Source organism: Hemicordylus capensis, chromosome 3, assembly GCF_027244095.1.
Source record: "Hemicordylus capensis ecotype Gifberg chromosome 3, rHemCap1.1.pri, whole genome shotgun sequence".
Classification (NCBI taxonomy): Eukaryota; Metazoa; Chordata; class Lepidosauria; order Squamata; family Cordylidae; genus Hemicordylus; species Hemicordylus capensis.
This window is the reverse complement of record NC_069659.1, coordinates 326,051,732-326,070,893: the sequence shown is the minus strand read 5'-3', so window position 1 is coordinate 326,070,893 and position 19,162 is coordinate 326,051,732. Positions and strand designations below refer to the sequence as shown.

At 47.7% G+C, this 19,162-nt stretch overlaps 1 protein-coding gene across 1 annotated transcript in view; it reads left to right on the top strand.

The window, feature by feature from the left end:
* VEPH1 (ventricular zone expressed PH domain containing 1) overlaps positions 1 to 11,151 on the top strand; it is a 221,294-nt gene extending 210,143 nt beyond the window's left edge. The window contains exons 14-15 of the mRNA XM_053312344.1: positions 2,440 to 2,576; positions 7,079 to 11,151. Coding sequence (XP_053168319.1) covers positions 2,440 to 2,576; positions 7,079 to 7,315 — 374 coding nt within the window. The 3' untranslated portion in view covers positions 7,316 to 11,151. The remainder of the gene's footprint in view (positions 1 to 2,439; positions 2,577 to 7,078) is intronic.
* The last annotated feature ends 8,011 nt before the right edge of the window (positions 11,152 to 19,162 follow it).

The window sequence follows — 19,162 nt, the reverse complement described above, 5'->3', positions numbered from 1 at the left end:
CATGCAAGAATTCCCCGTTGTATAAATTAGCACCTCCACATGGGATCTATACATGTGCTCACTGAGATTTGCATTTTCATTGTGGCTCAGAAAACAGGCTTCTGTGATCACACAAACCATGGCACCTAGGTGTACAGCCTAAGTGCATATACATGGTATACACTAAGTGCATACACAGTGCACATGGAAGCACTGGTTTAAACAGTCAGTGCTTCCATACAACCCATGTCAAGTTGGTAATGTGCCAGTAGCCCTGCAAACCTTTGCAGGCACTCAGTACTGAAGTTTGAATTCTTACACGTCACGGTGTTCTTGCTCTTGTTGTAGGAAGTTGCAAGCTATACTGTTTCATAAACACTGTTTGTGCAGCCAGTCATGAGTCACTTGAAGTACTAAGTAACTCACTGTTTGTCCTTTGTTAGAAAAAGCTGGCTTGTAACAGCCTTGTTTCAACATCACTTTCTTTGCATGAGCTTGTGGCTTGTGGAAGGAATTGGTTTCAGAGGGGCTAATTGCACATTAATCACAAATGCACATATTAGAGCCATGGCCCTGTTTTTCTAAAGCAAAACAGCTTCATGCTGGTTGTTGAGAGTAGAGAAGCAGTGGGAGAAGAAAACTATACTTTCCATTGGTGTGCACAGAATGGCACACGGTATGAGAATCCGTAGGACTTCCTAGAACTTTGTATCAACATCACAGAGAAGTCTCTATGATGTGATAGCTGGCTTCAAACATCTGGGCTGCTGTCACATAGAGGAAGGAGCGGACTTGTTCTCTGTTGCTCCTGAGAGCAGGACTAGGACCAATGGGTTGCAATTGTAAGGAAGCAGATTTAGACTAGACAGTGGGAAGAATATCCAAATCGTAAGGGCTGTTTGATAGTAGAACTGTCTGTCTCATGCAGTGGTGGGCTCTCCTTTGCTGGAAGTTTTCAAACAGATGGCTGTCCAGCCTCTGTGAGGGATGCTTTAGCAGTAGGGGGTGGCCTAGACCAGGGATTCTCAGCGTTGGGTCCCCAGATGTTCTTAGACTTTAACTCCCATAATCCCCAACCAAAGACCACTGAGACTGTGGATTATGGGAGTTGAAGTTCAATAATATCTGGGGACCCAACGTTGAGAACCCCTGGCCTAGAAGACATGTAGTTGGGCCCATAACAAAATCACTGCTTCTTTTAGGGACAAGGAAAGGATATTAACCACTTTCATATACCCCATATATACCGTGGTGTGTGTGTGTGTGTGTGTGTGTGTGTGTGTGTGTGTGCGCAAACTAAAATAAAATAAAAGTACAAGGTTGATTAATACAGTCCAGGTTCATAGATTCAAGGTAGATTTGGTGAATGAGATAATGACGTGGCTTACTTTGTTAATTGTTCAACATATGTGGCTTTGACTTTATAGTCTGATTCAAGCATCCCAACCTTATTAATCCACAAAAATCTTTTGTTGACTATACTGTACATTGCCAGAAGTCTTTACTCAAGGAGATACTGCCTCAGTAGCCAGTTTTTGTTATCAGTAATACACTAAAGTAATGCCACCAAAGTTTAATCTTACACATTATGATAAGAAGCTTGGTCACAATTCAGATGAAAGTACTTTACTATGGCTCATACAAAAACCCTACACCCAATGACTGAGATCCTTCCAAAAGTCTTTTCATTAAAGTAATACGGTTCTACAATAGAGAGGTGATAAGGTTACTGCACAAAACAGTACATGTTCAAGCAGCTTAATTGTAACAAAAATAAGTTTTTAAAAATCAGCTTTAAGGTATTTGGACTATTAGCTCATTGTGACCCTCTGAACTTCTGTTTTAATTGGTCTCTCAGACATACTGGCATCTCATGAGTTAGGGTGCCCTTTAAAGTTGACATCACTGCATATCCTTGGATTTATCCAAATAAGCACAATGAAAGTTAAAAATTAGTTGTCTATGACCACCATAGGTCTTTGTGATTCAGTGGCATAGCGAGCGCACAAGGGACCAGGATTGCTATCCATTATTTAGAATTCTGCTCTTTAAAAACCGCTAAAATCTTGTAATTGGAAATCCCAGCTCTGTAACAGGAATAAATTAGGCAAATATGCATATATGTACATTTACTTGCAAATAAATTTGTGGTATGTTCCCCCTTTGTGAGATTTTTGCAAACCAGTTTGAGATATCTTCTACTGTGACTGAATAGGGACAGATTTTCTGAAACAGCCAAAGAATTCTTAAAGAATGGGTAGATAATGACTCTTAAATACACACTACCTCCAACCTGGGGGGAAAAATGATCCTGGGAGAAATTATACCTTCATGGCTTATATATAGATGGCACTTTGGGGGCAGCTGCTTTCTGATCTGGTGTGAAGTCTAAACTACTATAGCAGAGACAAGAAAATCAATAACTATGCTTTTTTTAAAAAAATTTAAAAATCCCCACAGTTGTAAATCAAGATGGCCAGCCTTTGATCGAAGGAAAGCTGAAAGAAAAGCAAGTCCGATGGAAGTTCATCAAAAGGTGGAAAACGCGCTATTTCACTCTTGCTGGCAATCAACTTCTGTTTCGCAAAGGAAAGTCGGTAAGTTAAAAGACGAGTTAGTGCTATTTAATGAATGTCCTGCATCCTGAGGTTTTAAAAGGTGATGATCATTTTGTAGAGCAATATAACATAATGCAGCTTGAAGATATGGGAGCATTTTCACCTTTGTCTGAAAAACCCGGGAAAGTTTATTGCAAGGGTGAGTTGACATGTGTGACTATCACTTGATAGCTGCAGCCCCAACTGACCCTTAAGGACCAAGCACTAGTTACTAATTTCAGGCCCAGCTAAAAGTGCTCGTTGTGACCTTTGAAGACCTCAACAATCAAGGCCAGGATTACAAACCCCAGGTCCCCAGATGTTGTTGGACTACAAGTCCCATCTTCTGGCCATTGCAGCTGAGGATGGTGGGAGTTGTAGTCCAACACTATCTGGGTACCCAAGATTGGGGAACCCCTGATCTAAGTCATGGATAGCTGAAGCAATGTCTCATCCATATATGTGCTCACATGCTTTAGGGTACAGAAACTTTAATCTTCCAGGTAACCAGTCAAGATAGATTCAAAATAGGATCACTAGATTTAAAGATATGATTACTATCTATCTATCTATCTATCTATCTATCTATCTATTCGATTTCTATCCCACCCTTCCAAAAATGGCTCAGGGTGGTTTACACAGAGGAATAATAAATAAATAAGATGGATCCCTGTCCCCAAAGGGCTCACAATCTAAAAAGAAACATCAGATAAGACACCAGCAACAGTCACTGAAGGTACTGTGCTGGGGGTGGATAGGGCCAGTTACTCTCCCCCTGCTAAATAAAAGAGAATCACCATGTTAAAAGGTGCCTCTTTGCCAAGTTAGCAGGGGTTAACTATTGTGTATCTAGACAAGAATATTTTCTAAAATTCAATGGGGTGACTTCGCATTGGTTTCACTGGCTTACATACTGCACAGCAAGCCTCACCCCCAAGAGGGATGTGGGCTCACTGATTGTGCTGCACTTACCAGCCCGTTATTGCTCCTAGCACAGGTGGACCCACAATTAATTTTTCTAACCATGAATCGCATTGCAGACATTTGTCCAACTGTGGCCCAGAAACTTCCATTTTCAGGGCAGAGGAGCGCCTCCCTCTTCCTGGTCCGCCGAGACCACATCCCAGCAAGCTCCATCGCGCTCTTATCTCCAGTCTGTGGGCAAGGCATCAGCATGTCACAAGAGTGGCAGCCATTGGCTATGATCTTGAATGGGGTGTGCTGAGCGCGATCATGCCTTTTCGGAATGGTCCACCTGCCCTTGGCGGGAAAGGGCATTTAAATCCCTTTAAATGCCATACCATGCAGGTCCTTCTTCTGACAGTGATTGCACTGCCACCCTGGTAAAAGCCCTGAACAAAATTGCTTCACAGAAGCACATTGAGGGTGGGAATCTGGGGGGGCACTATTTCCCTGTTACTTAGGGAAGGGAAGGGAAAGGGGTCTGACCCACTGTGACCAAGGATGCTCTTGCGAGGGCTCATCCCAGCAAAATAGTCAATGCTGTCCCCATGGCGGCTTGCCGCCAGTGGACTAGCACTCTCATGAGAGGGCCAGTCTACTTGGGAGGACCTTAGGCTTGTCAAAAACTTCGGTCTTCCATTGGACTGTACGCTCATAAGTTGAGCTGACCCATCAAAGGGGGCCCCACTTGCATGGGGCCCCTGCTCTCTCAATGATCGAACTTTTGCACAGCTGCCCCCTCCTCTCCAGGTTAGTCTTTCACGCACCCAAATGAGATTTTGACGCTCCATGTGTCTGGGCATAGGCAGGTGTGCAGACTTGGGAAACCCTGGGAATGGGGATGGATCTTTATTCTCATTCAGAATTCCCTGGTTAGGACTTGCATTGCACCATATGCAGATCTTCCATCACAGAGAATCATGGGAGAAGGGAGCCCCAATTTCCAGCAACCTCAGGAGACTGGGGTCATCATTCTAGGCAAAAACAAAGGTGGACATGTTCAAATGGGCAGATGGACTGGCAGAGGGCATGCTATGACAGCTTTTTCACAGCAGTCGCCAAGACATGGAGAGCTGTTGCAGGGGCACTCGTCCCTGCAGCTTCCTTATATAGAGCAGCCTGGCTGGGTGGCATCTGCCATCTGGCCCCCATTGCCTGGAGGGGGGAGGAAGGGACAGAGTGGAAAGAGGGTATGCCGCTTTGTAACTTTGCCGTTTTACAGGCTGCCAAGTTTGGGATGGGACGTGGCGGTGTCCCTCTTGCCAGGCAACTGCTTTATTGGATCAGAGATGTGGAGTGGGATGAGTGTTCGGACAGGTGGCCAGTGAGAAGTACCACAGGCATGGAGTGGGTGCAGTCCTGGGCGGGACTACACTGCCTTCCCTATGATTGTGGCTCCATAAGCAAATGAAACCACCGTTATGGCACCATCCACATTCGCCTGTAACACCGCCACTAAAAAACCTCCAGTTACAGCAACGAAACTCATTACTAACTGAAGGTTCAAACTGGAGTTTGGAAAGGCAAGCCACATTTTGCTTTTGCCATGAAACCGCGATTGCACACATTGGACATAACCGAATCCCAACCTCTGCCACATTTACCTCCGGTTTGATCTTACGTGCAAATGCAGCCACCGTCTCATTACCATGGAGCCTCCCCTCTTGCATGCATGGCTCATGGCAGAGTATGCAAGCCACTATTTTAAGTTAAATATATATAGTTCTTGTAATATTCCAACTATTTTGCCAATAATTTGAAAGACTACTAGTATAGACTAATTAAAATTCAATGATTTAAAAATCTTCCGGTTTTTTGACCTGCCAGTTGAGATAGTTAAGCCTTGCTCAATCTGGCTCAAGATCTACAAAGCCAGGAAGTTGGAACCAAGGGCTTATGCCTTGACAGGCATGCCACATGATCAGTAATGGGTGTTGTTCAATGCCACAAATTGTGCATCCCTCCTAGGGACATGGCTCACTTTGCAGTATGTAAACCCGATAAATCATTGAAAGGCAGACTCGTATTCTGTGGCTTTGTTGAAAATAATGATATTTTGGAAGCTGTAAACTGATTCTAAAGTTCCCTAAGATCCCCCAGTCATTCGGTTGGGTTATTTACATAGATCTGTAAAAGGTGAGCATTATAAAGTGATATAAATCTTTTAGCTACAGCCAAAATTTTAATAGTGCAAAAGTGGTGTTTGGCTGATCCATCTGCTTTAAACATTGGCTTGCCAAATCTTGGAAAGTTGCAAAAATGGAAAAATGAACTGAATAGGTCCATTAGAAAAGATGCAGGATTGCATTTCACTTTGAGTGGGGTCCTTTTATGACTTTTGTGATGAATAGATATAATTTGCTCCTGTTATTACATGATTCACAGCAGCACTGTGGAAAATAGCTACTTGGCAGTGAAATGCCTACTGAGGGCAACATGGCAGGGTGGGCTTTCAAAGAACTGTGGGCAGCATACTGAAGCTGGTTCTGACAATCATTTCCTAAGGTAGAAGACACCTCTTGCTCTAGTTTGGGAGCTGTGCACGTTCCTGGTTTCTGATCAGCAGTGAGTGTAAGACAAGGTCAGAGATGGGGATTGTACTGCTCATGTGCTAAGCCTCAGCTGGACAAGCACACCCAACCCAGATTCCATTGCCAACGCTGGAACGAGGTAGGAGGAAAAACTCTACCTAACTGGGGCTTATTACACAAGCAAGATCTCCACCTCCGACTGTGTTTTACACTCACTGGCAATCGGAAGTTGGGAGTATGTGAAGTTCCTGAAGTAGGGTAGGAAGTGTTCCCTACCCTACTAATGGTCGTCAGAACAGCCCTATTAATTATCATTGAGTCAGCACTGTATTTGCCAGATCTAGGGGGGAAAGAGTAGATATCATAACCTAATTTCCCTGAGGATTTCTGTGGGCTTGTGTGCTAATGGACTCATGTTGAATTAAATGTGGGTCTCAGGTTAATACAGGTGACTACTTACTTCTCCACGGTAATTTGTTTCAACAGAATATTCCTGTAGCAAAGGGGCCATTGCAGGTTACTTGGGGTGGAGGCCTGTTGATGTGTCTCTGTTGTGCTGTGTTGGCTGTGAGAAGAAGCAGAACACATGTTAGCCCCGGGTTATCAGTTGGGCATCTTTCACATGCATTAAGTCTTCTTAAAAACCTAGTGGGAAAATTGCCCAAATTCTACATTTCTGGATTCAGTTAAAGGATATAATGTATGTGCTAATAGTGAAAGAGTCTCACACATTAAGCTATGCAAAATTTATTGGTGTCTAGGCAAGCAATGACGCCTAAAACTCAGCTTCAGTGGAACAAATTGTATAAATGATTCCCCCCGCCCAGAGGATATTGGCTGACATGATGAGGAAAATTACTGGTGGGAAAGTGGCCTGTCAACCTAAGAATAAATAAAATAAATGTAAAGGGTGACAATTGCATAGCATTAAGCCCTTTGCAGCTCAGAACCCCATGTATTTGCAGAACAAACATTGAACTCCATTCTCTGCTTCCTTCTCCGTTTCAGAAGGACGACTCAGATGACTGTCCCATTGAGCTCAGTAAGGTCCAGAGTGTCAAAGTTGTGGCCAAGAAGCGCAGAGATCGCAGCCTTCCTCGGGCCTTTGAAATCTTTACAGACAGTAAGACGTATGTTTTCAAGGCCAAAGATGAAAAGAATGCTGAGGAGTGGCTCCAGTGTATCAATGTGGCAGTTGCACAAGCTAAAGAAAGGGAAAGCAGAGAGGCAACCACGTATTTGTAACAACTGTGGTCTTGTTGATGCTACAGTGCATCTCTGTAGCACATGAACACCACATTTTCTGAAAGAAAAAGAAAGAAAGAAAGAAAGACTTTCAGACCTTGCTAACAGTGTCTGTGGACTGCATAGTGTTACCATGTTCCTTATTGGTTGTGAGGGGGAAAGTCACGTATCGAATGCCATGTTCACACTAATGGTTTCTTCATTTTAACAAACATGCTAAATCCTGTCCTGTTCTATACTGCTGTGATGTTTGTTCATGAGACTATTACCAGAATGGTGTCCACTGCATCCTTTCCCAGGGTTCCTTGGTCTACCACAGAGAGAAGAACTACTTTCTCTCTAGAATGTAGAACAGGAGAAAGCACGGAGTGACCTTCACATGGCTGCCTTGAACATGCTCCTCCTGGTGGGGATAAATAGTGGAAAATGCACTCCTGTACATAAAACATGTCTGAACAATACAGCATTGGGGCACTTGCTCCTGAATAACGCTGACAGAAGTACTTTACATTGTTTCCCTTTGTCCCTGTGTTAACATAGCTTAAGCAGCATGTAGTGGACAAGTATACATGTGTGTGATGTGGGGTTTATCAGCAGCTTTGCTCTTACAAGAATTGCCATCTGGAAATCACAAGTCCTGTGAGAGGATCTGTAAAGCTTCACTGCCTTTTGACTGCCATATCTTGTTTTGCAAAGTGCCCAGATAATGTCCACAGCTCATAATCTTTCTGGCAATGCAATATGTATCCATGGTGTTCAACACACTTTCAGTGCAGTGGGCGGGGGGATTTCACCCTTACTCAAGGTGTCTTTGTTCCTGCACCCTGGATATGGCATCTGTTCTATTTTGCCCGACCGCCATCCCAGGCCTCCTGCCTTCCATTTTCTGTTCTCCCTGCCTGCCATTCTGCTTACAGATGACTCAACCCAGGCCAGGGACAGTTTTCCTGGTCCTACTGATGTGTCATGGATCCCGACATAAGAACTCAGAGGACAGCAGGAACCATGTCCTGAGATAGCCCTGGAAAACCTGCCTTTCCAGTGCTCTCACTGGAGTAGAGTATCAAGAGCCAACACAGCTGACATCTGCCTTGCCCAAGGAAGTGGCCCTGCTCCCCTCTCTGACACGAAGGATTTTTCCTTCTTGGAGCTCCTGTGATGCAGGAGGACATCCTGTCTCTCCCATCCTGCAGCCAGGGGAAGCTAGAGCCTTCCTAACCTATCTGAAGATGATGCCTGAGGAAGAGGACATGGCCCCTTTAAGTAACAAAAACCTTCCCTGGAAGCAGAGCTAAATACATGACCCACTGCAGGACTCTAAAGGCTAGGGCCGTGCATTGATTTGGAATAATAACTGTATCTGATCCAATAAGTCCCTGTGGGCAACATTTTGCATTTTTGATGCAGAATGGCTAATATCGGTATTATATTATGTTCTGCGTTGTATGGAACTGGATCCAACCCCATCCGACAATTGGATGATTGTTTTCATGCTTTTCTGATGCTGAGGCTACAAAACCTTTTTGTGCTGATGTCGCAATACTTGCTTGTCATTGAATCTGGTGATGAGCCATTGATTGATTGATTGATTGATTGATTGATTTCTATACTGCCCTTCCAAAAATGGCTCAGAGTGTTTTACACAGAGGAATGAATGAATAAATAAATAAATAAATAAGATGGATCCGTGTCCCCAAAGAGCTCACAATCTAAAAAGAAACATAAGACACCAGCAACAGTCACTGGAGGTACTGTGCTGGGGGTGGAAGGAGAACAACTATGTGATTGACCCCTCTGCCTCAGTGCCTCAGACTTGCAGCTGCTCAAGGCATCCTCCAGTTGGTTCATCTCCTTTCTAATCACAGTGTTTGGAGAGTGGGATGTAGAATTGTATATTACAAGGCGCCTGAGCCAAAACTTCATCCTCAGCTTGCCAACTGAATATTGTTGATCTCATCAGAAAAAAATTATACACACACACACATATACACACAAAGTAAAAATCTAAAATGGTGGAGAGCTTGCCTGCTTCTCTGAAACCCTGGCACTTCTGTGTGAAACAGGGGTAGTCTCAAGCCCTAACAAGGGCCCCCCATCAGCTCTAACAAAGGTCTACCATGCCTGAAAGGTCATTCATTTCTGTTTAAATATAAATATTACATTTGTAATCATTTTAATGATTTCCCCTTTATTTCCTATGGGCCATTATATCCAATGAGATTTTGCATCAACCCAATAACGATGCATCAAGCAATTCAATCCAGGCTGATACAATTATTGAATGGATATTTAGATAATCATTTGCATTGAGCTGGGATTGGATCTGATCCAATCCAATAGCTTCATCTGTGGACAGTGCTGATAAAGGCTCTTAAACTGCTGCTGGAGTAACATCCTTAGCTTTGCCCTGAATTCAGTTTCTGGTACTGCTCTACTGGGAACTAACCAAAGTCCTGATCTCCTGTACCTCTGTTGGGTTCCAGCCCAAAACTGGGCAGGACTGAATGAAGAGCTCTAAAAGGAACTTCCCACTCTATAGTAATAATCTCCCCACACTCATGTCTCTATATTCCACTTAAACTAGGTTAGAATTTGGCTCATGAGGTTGACTGTAGTCCCAGAAATGTGAGTAATAGAGAATGGGAATGCTTGCTTTGCATTAGATTATGCAGGTACTGAACGTGAGCTAGATTGTCTGTGTGTCTATCCAGTGTGCTGCAGAACATTTCCAACCTGGATTCCTCCATGTTGCTGAACCAGATGTTGCTGAACTACAACTCCCAGCACCCCAGCCACGAATTGTGGCTTTCGGTGCTGGGAGCTGTAGTTCAGCAACATCTGGAGGAACCCAGGTTGGGAGCCACAGGTGTAAACTGTAAGCACCGGAATGCACTCAGCCAGTAAAATGCATGAAAATAAAATTCCAGCATAGACTTTACTGAACTGCTCACACAGAAGTCAGTGCTGCTGCAACATTTAAATCAGGCTAGGCCCATACAGGCCAAGCTGACCCTCTTTCATTTTGCAGACTGTCATTCTTCTTATGCTGTTTGCTGCAATTTCAAAGCTATACCATGTTTCCCACAGCTGGAAGACTACCAGCCTCTGCCCCCACCCCAAGAAAGCAACATGCCATTGTTTTCCATCAGCCATTGGTCTAGTGCTTACCCAAAACAACTTTAACCCCTGTGCTGCATACTCATACAGTGTAGCTGCAAACTTGCACCATCCCCTCCCCACTGGCGTCATGTCAGGTTTGTACAATCCCTCTCCACCTCTTGCTAAGAAACAGAAGTTGCTGGTGCTACTAATGAACCTGGTTTTCAGAATACCCTGGAGTTCCTATTTGCTTTGACTAGCGTTGCAGGTAATCATGCACTTTATGAATTCTGGCCTTTGCTAGTCTGTATGAACTCAGAAATATTATGTCTGGATCGAATTCCTCTGGCACCTTGATAGGAAAGTACGTTGATAACACTGGAGGTGGGAGTCAAGCTCTGGAAATACAAGCCTGATACACAGATGGCTTTATCTTTCTGCTGGTGAGATTTTGGCAGCAGCATCCAGAGAGGTCTCTTTATCCCATCAGCTTTGCTATAATGTGGTTTGGGGGCAGGCTCTTTCTCTATAAAGCGTGTCAGAACTGAACAGACATTTTAGCCACATAAAAGAGTTTTGTTTTACTAGATGCCGGCTTCATGTTCGATAATGTTTGTGCTTTTTTCCTATCTGTGAGAGCGCCATTGTTGTTCTTTCAATCCCTTGTATTTGTATATCTTGTAATCCCTTGTACTGTCTTTTATATATACAAGTTAAAGCAGGGGTTCTCAAACTTGGGTCCCCAGATGTTGTTGGACTACAACTTCCAGCATCCTGGGCATGCTAGGAGTTGTAGTCCAACAACATCTGGGGACACAAGTTTGAGATCCCCATGGGCATGTGGCTTTGGCCATAGTGGCTGGGGATGATGGGAGTTGTAGTCCAGCCACATCTGGGGACCCAGGTTTGAGAACCCCTTTGTTAACTCCTTTGCCCTCATCTGCAACTGAAATAGCTCAAGTATGTGTAACTGTATTTGCTCACTTCCTTTCTTTTCCCCTCTCCACTTCTTGTTTTCTTTCCCACTACCCTCAATTTTTGATTGCAAATGCTTTGTTTTGTTTATGTACTCTGTTAAGTACCAGGCATAATGATAATAATAGTTATTTATAATACGTGGCACATAACAGAATTTCATAAGCAATGAAGATCCCTGCCCGCAAGCAGCCTACAGTGTGTTATATTGTTGTATGGCTGGAGGAGAAGATATGCCATAAATCTGGATAATTTGAAGTTTTGGATAAACCATATGGTTTCTAATGAACAGATAAGCTTTTTTCATGACTTCCTTTTAAATAGTAACTCCTTTTACAAATCAAACCAGTGTTGATTCGGGTCTGTGTGATATATATGTTCATATACCTGCCAACTGCAATTACCTATCTGAATCGTTCTGTAATCCTCTTCTATGGATGGCTTTATGACTATTTTGTATGTGAATGAAAAGGTTTATTTAGATGGAAGTCAATACTGCTTTGATTTTATACCGCTAACACTGTAACACCCTTAACTGTTCTTCAAATGGGGTGACATTCATGAAATAATTTGAAATTAAAATTTAGGAATTTTATACAGAATGAAACTTTTGTGTTTCTAGGAGCAGTATGTTGATGTTCTCCACCCACACTTCCAGCCCACTCATTCAGTCTCTGTTGATCAGCTCCTGTGCAATGAAGCTTCTTCCTCTGAGCACATTGGACCAAAGTCAAGATCCATTTGGCCGCATGCATTCTCTCCTGTTGGAAATGGTCCCTGGACTGTTTTATTGTTGATTTTGTCTCTAGGTACAAGAATACCTTTGCTTTCATCTTCTTTCTTACTTCACAAATATTCTGTTCCTGACTCAAAAGATTCATCTAAACAGAAAGCAGAACAAAATCTAGCAATGATTCCTTGCTCATGCTTTTTTATGCCTCTGGGTCTAGTGTTTGTGATTATTTTGCTCAAGACTGACTTTTCCACTCTGTCTATCCTTTGACATAGTTCCTCTAGGAGTTTTACAGACCAGAATATGTGTGACCTATGTGGGTTTCTTTAGGCATGGTCCTGCTCACCTGTCACACTAGCATAAAACATAAACACATGCCTTAAAGCATTTCAAATTATAGACTTGGCTTCCACCTTCAGAAAGGTTGGCCAGGCCTGTCTCGGATAGACAGTATATCTTATTCCTGGTCTTCACACTGTAATTGGAAAAGGAAATCATGCTAAATCATGTCACACGGTGTGTGACTGAGAACAAAACTCCTTCTGAAGTGCTCCCACATAATGTGAGATTTGGGATAACTTTGAGACCAACAGGATATTTACAGATAAAAAGAGATAAAGCTAACAATGGCACAAATGATGTGGAGTAGGAAAAAAGGAAATTTGACAAACAACCGCAACAACTTTTTAACCAGATCCAGACTATCTCAGCAGCTCTGGATGCCTAGAGACAATTTGGAAATTTTAGGGTTCTGGGAGTAAGTGAATTGAAGATGAAAGTTAAACTTCTTGAGTCTGGAAGTCTTCTGCAATGTGTTATTTTACGTCACTGTGTTGAAATTTGTGGGCATAAATCAACAATATTTTGGGCAAGAAAAAAGGGTCAAACGAGAAGGGATGGGACAGCTATGTACATTTTATTCACATGCTTGCCCTGCTCATGTATGAAACTGGAAATGGGAATCCTTTTTTAAAAAAAAAAAAAAGTGGAGCACCCAGATGAAGATATCTAAACTCTGCCTCTTCTCCGATCTTACCTTACTGTACTCCACTGCTTCAAGCATGGCTCACATTTGTATCCAAGCTGGTCTGAGTAAACGTTGCTTAAGGCAATGGACCACATCAAAGTAGGGTGAGGGACAGGAGGATCCCATGCTCTCTTGGGGAAAAAATAGATTTCCAAACCCTCCACTTTATCTTAGGAATGAGGCAGCAGACACATGAATGAATACACACAAATGCTCCGTTGCATCCAGTTTAGTCCAGAGAAACCTTGTGGAAGGTTTTCTGTTATTCTTGAAAATAGGGATGTGCATAAAACCGGTTCTCCCGGTTCGGTTCGGGTCCGGACCGGACCGGGGTGGTTCGGTTTTGGTTTTGCCAGACCACCCCCCCGGTCCGGTTCGGTTTCGAACCGGTTCGGATCCGAACCGAACCGGTTCGGATCACAAAAAGTAGCTGGTTTTGAAGGGGACATTGTGTTCTACCTGCCACCCAAATTTCAAGTCGATTGGACCTTCCTCTGATTTTTTACAATTTTTTTTCAAAAAATAAATTTTTGCCCATAACTCACAATGTGGAGCCCTTAGGGGCAAAAAAGCTGGGGTGGGTGGTAGCCACCCATGGGTGTCCTCCACCCCAAAAATCCCAAGGCAATTGGTGGCTCCTAGTATTATTGGTGAATTTCTGAAGAAAATTTTTTTCCATTGGCTAGAATGGGGGTTTGGGGCTGCCCCAGACCCACCTCTGTGGGGTGGCAGCACCCCCAAAGTGGGTCCGGGGCCATGGCAAAAATGCCCTCAGTCCCTCCCAGCAATCCCCGTAGAGATAGGAGTGATGGTTCTGTTGTTTTTCTGAGGTATTCTGAGTGTAGATTCTATGATAGCTTATGAGATTTCCAATGAGACACCATGAATCCACTCTCATTTGCTATCACAGAATCCACACTCACTCAGAACAAGTGGCAAGCTGGAAGGGCTCGAGTGCCGACACCGCCTCGGACATCTGCTTCCACTCTGCGTTCGAGAAGTCGCAGACATCCAAGGACTCGTCCCTCGCCAGGGCGACAAGGGCTCTCTCCTGCTCCAACAGGCGCTGGAACAGGAGGAAGGTGGAGTTCCACCGCGTCTCCACATCCGTAGGGATGAGATGGCGAGGAAGGCCAAGGTCATCCTGCTTCTGGCGAAGCAGTCTCCTGGACTTCTCGCTGCGGTGGAAGTGGGCGGCCAGCTTGCGGGACTTATCCACAAGCGTGGCCGTGGCAGCAACAGCAGCTGGGATGGGGCGGGCCCCCTTCTCCTGGGACGCCTTCAGCTCCTTAAGGCCAAAGGCGTCCCTGACGGTCAGATGGAGCGTGTGTGCCATACACCGTATGTTCACACAGTCCATGACTGTCTCGACAGCGGCGGTAACGTTGGCTCCATTGTCGGTGACAATGAAGCCGCGGGAGAGGTGTGGACACCCGCCAATCCACTCCTCTATCTGGCGGTCGAGTACGGCCGCCACCTCCTCCGCGGTGTGCCTCGTGTCCATCGTCTCCACGTGCAGGACGGCCCACCTGTGCCGTAGTGCAGCGGGAGCCGCGCCGGACCCGGAAGCATCGCCCGCGGAGGTCCCCTCACTCTCCGGTCCCCACCAGTGGGCAGTGAGGGCCAGGAAAGAAGCGTGCATCCCACTGACACTGGTCCAGAGGTCAGTCGTGAAATGCACGCTTGTCCCGGCCGGAGCTGCACGCAGCTCGGCCGACACGAGCTCCCTGCACCGGCGGTACAGGGAGGGGACCACGTTCCGGCTGAACGTCGTCCTTGAGGGGATGACGTATTCGGGAGCCAGGTATTGGAGAATCCGGCGGAAGCCGTTGTTCTCGACCACCTGAAACGGCTGGTCATCGGTGGAAATCATCTCCCCTATGAGGCGGGTGAGGTGATGATGGTCCACGCGAACAATACGCTGGCTGCCCGAGGACTGCGTCCACCGCTGGACGGGCAGTGTAGCCTGCCTGCTGGCTGGCACACTGCCGCTGCCCGCCCTAGTGGCAGATGCACAAGGCGCACTAGCGCTGCCAGCCTGTCCCCTGAGACCTGGATGGTGACGCTCTAGGTGTCTCCACATAGGCGTCGTACCCAGGTGCGCAGGGTCCCTTCCACGGCTGACAAGCATCCTGCAGTGGACACAGCGGGCGTGGAATGGGTCATCTTGAGGGACCTCAAAATGCACCCATGCACCACTGCCCTTGGCCTCCTGCGCCCTGGGCGCCGTCCTAGGCCGTTTCTCGCAGGGTGGCTGCAGTCCTAGGGGGGGGGGGGCGGCCGCCGCTGCCTGCCCACTGCTGCCACCCAACCCGCCCCTTCCGCCCTCCACAGCGGAGGAAGGGCCCGGCTGAACTGGCATCGGAGAGGCAGGCCTCTCCTCCACCACCTCGCCAGACCGCTCCCCACCAGAGTGTCGGGCTTCACGAGGGGGGGCCCACTGAGCGGCGAAAGGATAGGGGGAAGGGGCCCCAGAGGGAGGGAGAACCTGGCTGCATCGCTGCCAGCCGCACGGTCCTCACCGCCCTCTACCTGCTCTTCCAACTCCACAGTCTCCTCCACCTCAACAACTGGCGGTAGCTCAGCAGCACTTGGTGCCGCCGGCGAGGAGGGACCCGCCACAGCCCTAACGGTGCCTCTGCCTCTGCCGCGATTGGCGGCAGCAGGCGTGGGGAACTGAATCCTGCGCACCAAAGATGGGGCCGGAGCAAAGAATTCTCCAATGGGGAGAACTGGGGTGTCCTCAGGCTCCCCGCGTCCTCTCCCTCCCCATGCCGCAGGCGCACCCCGCACCTGGCCTCTCCCACCTCTGCCTGCCAGCCTTGAGCGAGCCCTGCCCGCCACACGGCGCTCAGACATGCTGCTAGGTCAGAAGGAGGGAGACTTTAGGAGGAAGGCCAGAGACAGGGTCAAAAAAATAATTTGGAGGGGCTTAGGGGCCAAAAAAAAGGCAGCTGATTTGGAGACGGCGGGGGGGGGAAAGTTTGTTTTTAAAAAAGGAAGCCAATTGGGGGGAAAGGAAGACTTTTTGATGGGGGGGGGGAAGCCAATTGAAGTGAGGGGGAGGGTGTCCTTTTAGAATTTGGGACTCGGGAGTCAACCAAGCCAATTGGGGAGATGGGTCTGGGAGGGTTTTTTAAAAAAATAGGGGGTTAAAGGGTGGACCCCTGGTGTGGGTGGCACGGGCAGTTGGGTGGAGTAGTTGTGGTGTGGGTGGCAAGTTTTTAACTTTTTTGGGGGGGAGAGTGGATGGGGGGAGGGCACAGCACCTACCGGGGGTGGGGGAGGGACGCAGTCAACGCTTGGGAACCTGCAGATCAAAGGAGGAAAGCCTTATTTAGTGAACTGGAACACAAAGTGTGGGTTCTGGGGGGTGGTTCTCAAGTAATGCTCCTGTGGGGGGAGCATCAAACTCAATGCAGCCTATTTAGTGACTCTAAATTGCACACAACCAAAACCAGAACCCAGTCACACCTAAACAGAGGTTGAACCCACCCACTCTGTGACTCTGCCCGCCCAATGCCATGGCAAGCAAGCAGCAGCAAACACTTGATGGCAGCATCATGGATTGAACATCATCATCATATGTGTGTATTGGCCCAGCATGTAGTGGCAGCATCAGAACCCAGGACCCCACTCAGACTGCCCCAGAGGCAAGGAAGCACTCTGGCATGGCATTGGCCCAGCATGTAGTGGCAGCATCCGATCCCCTGACCCCACTCAGACTGCCCCAGAGGCAAGGAAGCACTCTGGCATGGCATTGGCCCAGCATGTAGTGGCAGCATCCGATCCCCTGACCCCACTCAGACTGCCCCAGAGGCAAGGAAGCACTCTGGCATGGCATTGGCCCAGCATGTAGTGGCAGCATCCGATCCCCTGACCCCACTCAGACTGCCCCAGAGGCAAGGAAACACTCTGGAAGAAGGCACCTGTTCAAAAACCACCTGCAAGACGCATGCAATGCAACGCAACACACAGCAGCAGCAATTTCTTTATTGGGCATGAAGACACAAGTTACAACGGTACATCTCCTCTCCCTCCTCCCCACACCCAAATGCATTTCAAGATAGGGGTGTCCCTATTTAAAACCGCCAGCTAGGGAGAGAAAGGGGGCAACAAAAGGTGCACAATTGCACACGCACTAACCCCTCTTCTTCCGGTCCTTCTCCTGCCGCTCACTGCTGGTCACGGATGCGCCGCCAACAGCCAACCCCCTGGGCTGGGACACAACAGGGCAGCCGCACAAGGCACAGGCAACCGGGGTAGTTCAACGATGGAGGGGCAGAAGTGAGGAGACCACACTATTTATGTGTTGTTGCTCAACTCACCCCCAAGCAGAGACAAATGAAATAAAACAACTTTCAAAAGAAAAATAACCGATGGCGGGGACCTCCAGGTGAGGTCGGAGGTAGGATACTGTGTGGCTGCAGCTGTGGGAGGAAGAAGAAGTGAAGGGATGAGGAGAGAGAAAGAGAGAGAGAGAGGAAGAAGAGAGGAGGAGCTGTAATGTAGCAGCAGGGAGGGGGATTCGGGTGTGGGAGGAGGACAGCAGCAGCAGCGGTGACGGTCCCAAGAGGGGGAGAGACCAACAGAGGGTGTTTGGGGGGTGGAGTGTGTTTCAGGGGGTCTGGGGTATGTAGCGGGGAGTCGGGGGGCAAGAGGGGGGGAGACCAGAGGGTGTTTGGGAGGTGGAGTGTGTTTCAGGGGGTCTGGGGTATGTAGCGGGGAGTCGGGGGGCAAGAGGGGGAGAGACCAGAGGGTGTTTGGGAGGTGGAGTGTGTTTCAGGGGGTCTGGGGTATGTAGCGGGGAGTCAGGGGGGCAAGAGGGGGAGAGACCAACAGAGGGTGTTTGGGGGGTGGAGTGTGTTTCAGGGGGTCTGGGGTATGTAGCGGGGAGTCGGGGGGCAAGAGGGGGAGAGACCAGAGGGTGTTTGGGAGGTGGAGTGTGTTTCAGGGGGTCTGGGGTATGTAGCGGGGAGTCAGGGGGGCAAGAGGGGGAGAGACCAACAGAGGGTGTTTGGGGGGTGGAGTGTGTTTCAGGGGGTCTGGGGTATGTAGCGGGGAGTCAGGGGGGCAAGAGGGGGAGAGACCAACAGAGGGTGTTTGGGGGGTGGAGTGTGTTTCAGGGGGTCTGGGGTATGTAGCAGGGAGTCGGGGGGCAAGAGGGGGAGAGACCAACAGAGGGTGTTTGGGGGGTGGAGTGTGTTTCAGGGGGTCTGGGGTATGTAGCAGGGAGTCGGGGGGCAAGAGGGGGAGAGACCAGAGGGCAGGGTGTGTTTTGGGGGGATTAGTATGCGTCAAGGGGGATGAATCTAGGTGGGAGGGGGCAGGCAGGGCAGGAGTGGAGGAGGAGGAGGTGGCAGTGGGGGGAGTGGGTTTCTGGAGGGGAGGGAGGGGGGAAGCTGGGAGCAGAGGGCCACACAGAGAGGGGAACAATCAATGAATCAATCAAAGCAAACCAAACAATATGAAAAAAAGTCCAAAAAAAAACAAAAAACCTGGGAACAATGGGCAGAAAGTCTGGGAGGGGGGGGAGAGGAACCAACAACAACCAGCAGGGAGGAATGGGACACACACACAGCAAAACCAGAACCAAAAGAAGCTAATTGATTTCACACACAAAACCAAAGTAACTAAGACAGGACTCAACAGGCAGCAGCAGCAGCACCAGGGAGGATGGGGAACAACACTCAGTCTGGGTGGGAGGGGGCAGGCAGGGCAGGAGTGGAGGAGGAGGTGGCAGTGGGGGGAGTGGGTTTCTGGAGGGGAGGGAGGGGGTAAGCTAGGAGCAGGACCACACAGGGGAACAATCAAATTTGAATCAAAACAATCTATACACAAAGTAAAAAAAAGGAAACCAAAGGGCAGCCAGAAAGTCACAGGGCGGGGGGGGGGGGGGTAACAACTACCAGGGGGAGGGACTGGGGGAGTGGGTGGGACACACACAGGGAGCAAAACCAAAACCAGAACCTAATTCCACAAAGAAATCCAAAGAATGCAAGGCTCAACAGGC